General features: G+C 38.7%; 1 protein-coding gene across 2 annotated transcripts in view; it reads left to right on the top strand.

The window, feature by feature from the left end:
- Positions 1–3,355: 3,355 nt before the first annotated feature.
- Positions 3,356–10,860, top strand: part of CNBD1 (cyclic nucleotide binding domain containing 1) — a 617,967-nt gene continuing 610,462 nt past the window's right edge. For both annotated transcript variants that reach the window (XM_011937078.1, XM_011937079.1), the window contains exon 1: positions 3,356–3,516. In XM_011937078.1, the coding sequence (XP_011792468.1) occupies positions 3,429–3,516 (88 nt within the window). In that variant the 5' untranslated portion in view covers positions 3,356–3,428. The remainder of the gene's footprint in view (positions 3,517–10,860) is intronic.

Genomic DNA, 10,860 nt, shown 5'->3' with positions numbered 1-10,860 from the left:
TGGAGTCTCGCTCTGTCACCCAGGCTGGAGTGCAGTGGCCGGATCTCAGCTCACTGCAAGCTCAGCCTCCCGGGTTCACACCATTCTCCTGCCTCAGCCTCCCAAGTAGCTGGGACTACAGGCGTCCGCTGCCATGTCCAGCTAATTCTTTGTATTTTTTAGTAGAGACGGGGTTTCACCATGTTAGCCAGGATGGTCTCGATCTCCTGACCTGGTGATCCCTCTGTCTCGGCCTCCCAAAGTGCTGGGATTACAGGCTTGAGCCACTGCGCCCGGCCTTACTTTTAAAAAAGTATTTAAAGTATTAAAAATATTTATGTTCTGGTTTCTCTTCAGAATGACTATATCTTTTTGCCTTTTACTAAAGTATTAAAAATATTTAATCCTTATGAATTTTTCAAAGTTTACTTCAGCAATAGTAATATTATTACTAATAAAAATGGAGTTATTACTGTAGGTACTGTGCTAGGACCTTTTTTCATTATTTTATTTAATATTCATAATATTTGTATGAGGTATTATCATATCATTATCCCTGCATAGATCAGGATATTGAGGCCAAGGCAGATTAAGTGACTTGTCCAAGATAATTTTGAAAGTAAGTGGTTGGGAAACAATTAGACTTTACTGTCCAGGCATTGGTAAACAATGTAATACAGCTATCTCTCAAAGACAAATTGTGTGATTATGTTATTATTCTTTGAATGAATTTCAAAAGAATTCAGAATACATTGAAAAGACTAACAAGAAACATTTAGGGGAGCTGAATTTGTGATTTGATGGATTTTCTCTGGACATATATCAGCAGATACTAGCAGATGCTCACCCACAATTATGAATATTACAGAGACTTAGATAAAATTCAGTAAGCTATTTTAGTTGTTTATTTTGCTATTTACTCCATAATGTTCTTGTTTACTTGCATTGTCACTTCTCATATTTTCTTTCTTTAAAATTGTTTTCAAGCAACGTCCAGGTTGATGTGAACTATGATATTATATGACTTTCAGTGTGTAAGGTCTATTACATATGAAATACAGAAAAGAGAAAGGGGAAATTATGGAAAGGAAGGAAAATAACTAGAAAATGAACAAAAATAAGAACTGCTCACTTGGAGTCAGAGAGGAAATTGGTCATCACAAATTTAGGACCTTAGAAAACTTCCTCTCCTACGTTTGTTTGATTAGAACTGTGTGTCAGAGAAAAACAGCATTTTATATAGCCCCATCTGCTTAACATCCATGAAAAATTCACGTCCTCAGTTCTTTGGGTTTTAAATGTGAGACTGGGAAGAGAATGGATCTAGAAAACCTGTGGAATGATGGCAGTAGGGATTACCAATGAAGGGACAGTTGGAATGGCAAGGAACCATTCTGAAGTGGGAGCTAGGCAGGTGGCTAGCGTGGAAAGAATGCAAGATAAAGAAGAGTGATGAGGCTGGGTGCGGTGGCTTACGCCTGTAATCCCAGCACTTTGGGATGCCGAGGCAGGCAGATCACCAGAGGCTGGGAGTTCGAGATCAGCCTGGCTAACATGGTGAAACCCCGTCCCCACTAAATATACAAAATTCGCTGGGCGTGGCAGCACCTGCCTGTAATCCCAGCTAACTTGGGAGGCTGAGGCAGGATAATTGCTTGAACCTGGGAGATGGAGGTTGGAGTGAGCTGGGATTGAGCCACTGCACTCCAGCCTGGGTGACAGAGTGAGACTTGATCTCCAAAAAAAAAGAATAGTGATGAGACTCAATGACAAAATTGAGTCTATGGTGAGTTTGGAGTTTGTAAAACTAGAAGTAGGAAAATATACTCAATTGAAAAGTTATACCAAAATAAATTTGTTGTGCAGATATAATTTAATAGAAACTGTTGCAAAATGAATTTGTTACTTTTGTAACATAATTAATGTTTTCTATTCTAGTTATTAATGTAATCTAGATGAAGTTGCTCAAGAAATGGTTGGTTAACACTCTACTAGTCCAGCTTATGTGTCAGAGAGCCACAGTCCTTTTGTATATTACCTGATGAAATGGGAGAGTTCCCTGATTCCCTTCACAGGATGTGTGACAGGATTGTGGTTTGCCTGCTTGACTGATAGTTGCTGCTGCTCAAACCCTGCGGGGAGGGGGAGCACACAGACGGACAGGTGCAGGAGCCCAAGTGGGCATGTGTTACAGTGTGCCCTTGTAGCCCTGCCCTCCATGGATGGCTTGATGTTAGCAAGCTCAATGGACCCTCTGCCTTTTCACAAGGGTAAAGGGCCAGTGTGACAGCTTTCTGTATCCTGAATTCTTGCCCAGCATCCCAGAAGTACTGGATCACAAATGGGCTTGAAGGAAGAACTCAGGGTTTTATTGAGTGGTGGAGGTGGCTCTCAGCAGGATGGATGGCGAGCTGGAAAGGGGTTGGAGTGGGAAAATGATCTTCCCCTGGAGTCTGATCGTCCAGTGACTGAGCTCCTCTCAGTGTTTGGATGTTTCTCCTCTTCTCACTTTCTCTGCCATGTCATTCTGCCATTCATCTATTTGTCTCATCTCTTTGTCTTCTTCTGGAGCCTGGGATTCAGGCTTTATATGGGTACAGCATAGGGTGTGTGGCAGGCAAAAGGCAACTTTTTAGGTGCAAAAACAGGAATGCCTGTCCTCTTCTAAGGCTGCAGGTCTCCAGGCTTGAGGGTGGGGCCTTTACCAGGGAACTGCCCTCTTCTACCCAGTGTTTCCCTGTCTCCTGTCCATATCACTATAACAGTTATAAAACCAGGAACATATTTTTAAAGGCCTTGGAAGATAATACACAGCATCAAAAGATACATTAGTTAGGATTCTAAATCCTAGCCATTGTAACTATTCTTAATTATTGTGAAGTAGCAGAAAATAACAAAAAAATGTACTACACTCTAGCAGAATATGGTTAAATGTAAGCAGGGGTGGGTTTATTGGTGTATGATAATTAGAAGGGATGGTTTACCCTATATATGTAGCCATGAAGAACAGTATAAATATGCTATCCCTGTTACTGCTGGTACAAAAAGGGCCTGTGATACCCAGTGTAAACATTTGGTAGGTAGGAAAAGGGCTCTGGACTATGGAAGACCAAGGAAGTGAACACTTTCATTTCACTTAGACTCATGAGTGCTGTTGATTCTGCTGTATCGGCCTTGTCTGCTACAATTTCCTTCTTCATTACTGCTACTCTCTATAGCTCATAAAGTCCTACTCATAATTTCCACTGGACTAAAATATAGCATAGTCCTTCCTGGTCTAGATTCTACTTTTGGAAATGCACAAACAATGGATAAGAACTGTGAACAAGAAGATTCCATAGGATTCAGCCTATCAGAGAGGACCTTGAAGTTCTGCTTTATGAGCCTGCAGGCAGAGTGATCATTTACCTCTCAAGCAGCCTCTGGTCCTCTGCCTTTGAGCCATCAAGATGCCTATGTCTTCTCTTCCAGCAGCTATTTTGTCTCATATGACAGCTGTTAACAATGTGCCTCCTCCTCGACTACACAGTATACCAAGTGAGTGGGAAATACTTTGGTGTTCTCATTCATCTGCCATTGTTTTCAGTGGTTCTTACCCCAGATATGACAACTGGGGTTATTTCAGGGTTGATAGCGACATTGGCAATCTTATTGACAGTGCTGAGGAATGGAAAGAGCATAGATGTGTAAATCCTGCTTGGTCTACTTGAAGTCATTTCAGTACTCTAGGCCTTAAGTAATTTTTCTTTGTAAAATGAGGATCTTTATGAACTCTCAGAGCTTCAGATACATTGAAAGGTTTCTAAAGATGAAAGAAAACAAAGGCTCAGAGAGGCCACATGTTCCGCCAGCTATCATGTTCCTTTTTCTAGCAGATCTCTACTCCCTACCAAGAGTTGGTCCTACTACCCTTAATGGGATAATTAATACTTAATATTCTCTAGGGATAATTAATACTTAATATTCTCTAGGAGAATTCTCATTTCAATTTGACAAAGAAAAAAAGATAATTCCTACTATTCTGACTGTGAAATTTATTCCTACTTAATTTAACTTTTTAGTTTTCTGGTCTTTTACTTATAAGAATTAAGTATAGAACTAGATATTTCAAAGTTTATACAATTGACAGTATTTTCTCATTTTATGTAATTGGTCTAAACCTATAACGTTTTCTTAAGATTGTAAACACTTCTTATGGCCATAGAATTTATAGATCTATTATTTGAACACCATCATTCTGACTTATGTATGAGTCCCCAGTGTTAGTTAAGCTTTTTTAAAAATATCTGGATAACAAAGGTAATACTTGTGACCCTTTTCAACTTCAATAAAGCATTAACTCTTATTTTGTTATTCATCAGGCAGATTTATAGTATTGATTTGAAGAAGCTAAGCCATGCATCCTTTTCCCTTCCTGTGAGAGTTAGTTTCTCCAAATACATTTTTAAATATTAATGTTCATAGTCTCCAGGTTAAAAGGTATCACAGGTGGCAGTTGATACTCCTTGAACAGGTACACTGATGTCTTGAATCATGTTAGATAAAATCCTTATGGTAAACAAAATTAATTCCATTTGTACATTTGTATTATCATGAAAACATTCTTGCATCTGGTCAAAGTTTTCTAGTTCTACTTGAGTGGAAATAAGAATTAAGTGCAATTTTGCTGAAGAAACACAGCTTCTACTATTCAGGTTTTATTTGTGAAAAAGAAAATAAAAGTCACCATAAAATAATATTTTTAAAAAGCCCAGGAAACTCAGTAGCTGGGAGTTAAAAGATCAAATTAATTTAGAATCAATGAGATGAGATTTGTTCTACCCTCTGTAGTGCCTCCTGAGGACACTTAACTTCTGTGAAGTGATTAAAAGATGAAAAATCAGCAGCAATTTAGATCTCAGAACTGAATAGAGCATAATGGAAAGCGGTGGAGCTCCCAGTGTTCTCTTTAGAGGCTCCCACTTGATGTTTCTATGTCTGAGACTTCTCTTTGAGGATGTGCCCTGCTTGCCTTAATAACTGTGTCTTTTTGCTAACTGTAGCAAGGCAACAATTTCCCTTAGCAAACACTGACTGTCTTGCTGCTGAAACAATGATCTCATGGAAGCCAATGTGTGGTGAATGCTTTCAATTTATGAAATGACTGAACCTGCATTACAAAGGATATATAAATGAGTTTAAAAGGCAATGGGCATAAATAGGAATGCACATTTACATACCTAAAGAGAAAATTCAGCCATTATATACATCCTCGATACTTTGTATTTGTTGAGTTAGGTTGGATTTAGTGACTCATTCACCTTCTCTGTAAGTATTTATTTATTTATTTTTATTTATTTATTTATTGAGACGAAGTCTTGCTCTGTTGCCCAGGCTGGAGTGCACTGGTGTGATCTCCGTTCACCACAACGGAGGTTCAAGCAATTCTCCTGCCTCAACCTCCTGAGTAGTTGGGACTACAGGCGTGCCTGGCTAATTTTTATATTTTTAGTAGAGATCGGGTTTCACTATGTTGGCCAGGCTGGTCTCGATCTCCTGACTTCACGATCTGCCTGCCTCAGCCTCCCAAAATGCTGGGATTTACAGGCTTGAGCTACCGTGCCCCAGCTCTCTGTGTTTATATGTGAATATTGTTAATTGACTGCTTTCTATAGTTAGTATGTAAACATTTAGCATGTTACATTATTTCATGTATTTCTTACAATAACTCTGTGTCTTCAGTGGATAGAATAATGGTCCCAGTGATATCCATGCCTTAATTCACAAAACTTATGAATAGATTATATACATGTCAGGGGGAATTGAGGCTGCACATGCAATTAAAGCAGCTAATCGGCTCACCTTGAGATGGGAGAATATTCTGGATTGTCTAGGTGCCCGCCACAGTTGTGAGAGCCCTTATAAGCGAAAGAGGAAGGCAAGAGAGTCACTCAGAATGATATGTGAGAAAGATGAGAAAGACTAGACTGGCCATTGCTGGCTTTGAAGATGGAGGGGGGACAAAAGCCAACGAATTCAGGCAGCCTCTAGAAGAGGGAAAAGCAAAGAAATGGATTCTTCCCTAGTGCCACCAGAAGAATTGCAGTCCTGCTGATGTGATTTTAGCCCAGTGAAATCAGTTTCAGAGTTCTCACTTCCAGAACTGTTAGATAATACATTTTTATTGTTTTAAGCCACTAAGGCAGTGGCAATCTTTTACAGCAGCAATAGAAAATTAATACATGTTCCAGTTTACACTTAAGGATAATAAGGCTTAGGTTTCATACTAAGGTTCACACAGATATTAAGTAGCAGAGGCTCCTCATAGCGTCCTCTGTGTAAACGAACTCTCTCTACTCACAACAACAAAGCTAGCAGCATTCTGGATTGCCCCTTACCTCCTGCCCTGAATTTCTTGCCCATTTGGCTTCTTAGATGCTATTAATGTATGGGAGGCAACATGTCACACATCTTCAAACACTCCTTCACTGCTGTCTTGTTGACTCTGAAATTCAGACTTAGACACTTCAAGTAGTTAAGCTTCTTGAGCTAGTTTACTGCTTATGGTTCTTTCTTCTTTGAAACTTTCAAGTCTTCTCCTTTTCTGGTCTCTTTGACTTCTGTCTCAGGATTCTTCACAGTTTGCTAACCTTAGGGGAAGAATGAATGCTCTCAAAAGCAAAAGAGTTGTTCCACTTTTCATTCTGGATGAGATTTATTTTAAAAACATTATAGCTAGCAAACTGTACAATTTTACCACATAAGTGAAATGGCATCTGGTTTAAGTACATACATGACCCATTATTATTATAAGTTGTTTTCCTGAAGAGGCAAAAAAAAAAAGGAAAAAATAAGTCTTATAAGTCTTATATTAAAAAATTTTTAATGGAAGGCAAGAAGCTGTTCTTCACTATTTGGTTTATGGTCCAGTTAACTTCCTTTGTTTGGGTAAATTTGCTGCTACTCTATTTTCTTCACACTAATTAGGCTTATTCTTCTGAGGAAGAATGGGTTTAAAAATATGCTTTCCATTTTGACTACTGGTTGAGTTGAAAAAAAATTTTTGTGCTTTTCCAGTTCCAAAAGTGTTTTAAGTTCACCAGACATTTCTAGATACCTTTCACTTGTTCCAACATATGAGTTGGAGAAAAAAAAAAAAAAAAAACATTCAAGATAAGACCAGAGACACATCAAGAAATTTGGAAACAAGATAGTACTCTTAAGCGAATGTTTTTCTTTGCTCTTTTTCATTTTATGGCTTTACATTTACTGCAAATCTGAAAAGACTGTGTCATCATTCCTAAGAGTTCAAAGGCATTTTCTATAATTTTAGAGTTTTTCAGTTCTTTGGTAGCCAAGGATTAAAGGTATATATTTGAAAAAGTGAATATTGTACCATTTAAAAGTTTTAAACCATTCAAATCTTAGGAATGCAGGTAAGAAAAAAAGGAGGCTTGTCAGTGAAGAAGAAAAATAGGGAAGTGGATTGTGTAATGTATAAAGAAACCAAGTTTAAGAAAAAGAAAGAACTAAAATAAATAAGAATGAAAATTCCAAGAAGGAATAAAAGGTGGGAAAAAGGTTGAATGTGTCCATTTCTGTATCTGTATAATCAATGATAGTCACAATGGGATGTGCCATCACAAAATTCAGAAGTATTGAAAAATTTTTTCCTTGCCTTAATTTTTTAGGATAAAAGCCAAATTTTTAATCCCAAGGAGAAAAGATGGATATTTTATTGTAAAGCAAACATTTAGTCTTTTTTTCCTACTACTGTTATAACTATTTTGATGTACTTTGTGTCAAAACATTTCAAGTGGCCTTTAGAAATTAAGCTGTGAGGGCCGGGCGCGGTGGCTCAAGCCTGTAATCCCAGCACTTTGGGAGGCCGAGACGGGCGGATCACGAGGTCAGGAGATCGAGACCATCCTGGCTAACATGGTGAAACCCCGTCTCCACCAAAAAATACAAAAATCTAGCCGGGCGAGGTGGCGGGCGCCTGTAGTCCCAGCTACTCCGGAGGCTGAGGCAGGAGAATGGCGGGAACCCGGGAGGCGGAGCTTGCAGTGAACTGAGATTCGGCCACTGCACTCCGGCCCCGGCGGCAGAGCGAGACTCCGTCTCAAAAAAAAAAAAAAAAAAAAAAAAAAAAATTAAGCTGTGAGAACTTAAATGTGAGCTTGATGGTACCTGGGAGTTCAGGCAGGAAACAGGAAATGGGGAAGTCAATTGCAATGCCTTGCAAATCACATCTCTCCACTAGATGTCAGGCTAGGTCTCCCCTGCGTCTCAGGCTACTACTCTATCAGTCTATTTCAGAAATTAGTCCTGTTATTAGTCCCATGTTACCAATCCTTCAGCCAACTGAAGATGCTGGTTCTACAGCATCTTTCACGGAACTGATCTCTGGTCTTCCTTCCAACATATATTGTGAACTAGATTTACTTGTCTGATAGAATGATTACACTTTAAACTTTTTGATCACTTTAACTCTCCATCCAAAAGCTGTCAGGGTCCTACTCTCCTTTAAAACTTAGATTCCAATCTATTTTCCACAATCTGGCATTTAAATCTTTCATGATTAGGCTAAAATCTGTCTCTTGTGTTCTAGATCTTATTCTTCCATTGATGTAACTCTCCTCTACAGCTAAAACACTTTAATTGTTATTCCTTAAGCTTATCTGCCAATACTGATTAGAGGTATAGGAAGATTTCAAAGGTTAAATTAAACATTTCAGATGGACACACTTGGCACATATGTGGAGTAAAGTTACAGCCTTCCATAAGGACACTGTTAGGGTTTCCCCTTCTGTGGAAGAAGTCCCCAGATGCCTAGGCTGCAGCCCACACAGCCAGCCCTCTTTGGCTACCTACATAGTAGCTCAGGTTCAAGGCAGTGAGAGTCACATAGGGCAGATGCTGAATTGCCCTGGCTTAAAACCCTCATAAACCATCGTTTTTAATAAAAATTCCGAAGGCATTGCTTCCAACTTTCCTGTAAGAAAACTCTCAATTACAAGAGTTAAGCTACTCAAGGATAGCTCATTTCAGTGACTGCTCATCAGGTATTCATACATCATCTGTAGTGCTTCCCAGTCCAAATGCAAGTCATCAATCCAAGATCATTGTTATCATAAGCAATGTTGCCTAGCAGCACTGTTAACTGTACCTTAATCTGGCCTATAAGGAACAGAGCTGGAGAGTTCCCATGCTGATAGGAAAACCATTCCTTTAATTACACCATCATAATCTTCACCATACTGTCATGCCTTAGCTCATGTTTCCTGTGTTTGGGGTTCCCTTTGCTCTTCCTCTGTTTGTTCTTATTTCAGTTCTTCAGAGTTTTTGTAAATTACTTTAGTCTCCACAAAGACTCTCCTGACTTTTCCAGTATGAAGAAACTATATATACTATTTTAATATAATTGTATTTATTAATTATAATCACATTTTATATAATCACATTTATATAATTTTTATGCGTCACTATAGAGCCAGAAGTAGGATTATTGGATCATATGGTAATTCTATTTTTAATATTTTTGAGGAACTTTCATACTGCTTTCCAAAATGACTGTATTAGTTTACATTCTCACCAACAGTATATCAGGGTTCCCTTTCCTCCACTTTCTAACACTTATCTTTCGTTTTTTTGATAGTAGCCATGTTAACAGGTGTGAGGTGGTATCTTGATGTGGATTTAATTTGTATTTCCCTGATGATTAGAGATATTGACCATTTTTTTGTTGGCCAGTCATAGGTCTTATTTTGAAAAATGTCTGTTCAGGCCCTTTGCCCATTTTTCAAGTTGGACTATGTGTTTTCTTGTTATTGAATTGTTTGAGTTCCCTATATATTTTGAATATTACCCCTTTATCATAGGTTAGTTTGCAAATATGTTCTCCATTCTGTGGGTTGTCTCTTCACTCTGTTAATTGTTTCCTTTTCTGTGCAGAAGCTTTGTAGAGTGATGTAATCTCATTTATCTACATTGACTTTTGTTGCCTGTGCGTTTGAGAAAGCTGAGGCAGGAGGATCGCTTGCGCCCAGGAATTTGAGGTTTCCGTGGGCTATGATCATGCCACTGTACTCCAGCCTGAGCAACAGCACAAGACTCTGTTTTTTTTTTTTTTTTGAGATGGAGTTTCGCTCTTGTTGCCCAGACTGGAGTACAGTGGCGCGATCGCGATTCACTGTAACCTCTGCCTCCTAGGTTCAAGTGATTCACCTGCCTCAGCCTCCCAGGTAACTGGGATTACAGGCATGTACCACCACGCCTGGCTAATTTCGTATTTTTAGTAGAGATGGAGTTTCTCCATGTTGATCAGGCTGGTCTCAAACTCCCAGTCTCAGGTGATCTACCCACCTTGGCCTCCCAAATTGCTGGGATTACAGGTGTGAGCCACCACACCTGGCCAAGACCCTGTTTTTTTTTTTTAAAAAGGATTAATTTGTGGAGAATTGACATATTTATAATATTCAGTCTTCCTACTCAATAACTGGTATCTTTACAATGCTCAGTCTACCTCCTTCTCAGGCTCAATGGCTCACACCTGTAATTCCAGCACTTTGGGAGGCTGAGATGGGAGGATCCCTGGAGGCCAGGAGTTTGAGACTAGCCTTGGCAACATAGTGAGATTCTGTGTCTACCAAACAATAAATCCATAAATAAATACATCTTCCTGCTTCAAACTTATGTAAGTGTTCTTGTATGTCACTAAATAAAATTTATTCCTGGGTATTTTATCTTTTTTCTATTATGAATGATATCTTTTTCTAATTGTAAAGTCAGTATGTGAGAAATATTAAATTTAAATTTTTAAAATCTTTAGAAATAATCATAATCTTACAGATGTTGGAAGTTCAGATTGAAGGAACTTATTTTTCTAGAGCAATTTGACAT

The sequence above is a fragment of the Colobus angolensis genome, unplaced genomic scaffold, assembly GCF_000951035.1.
Source record: "Colobus angolensis palliatus isolate OR3802 unplaced genomic scaffold, Cang.pa_1.0 Scaffold16, whole genome shotgun sequence".
In the NCBI taxonomy this organism is placed as follows: Eukaryota; Metazoa; Chordata; class Mammalia; order Primates; family Cercopithecidae; genus Colobus; species Colobus angolensis.
The sequence above is the reverse complement of the archived record's forward strand: the minus strand, read 5'-3'. Positions and strand labels throughout refer to the sequence as shown.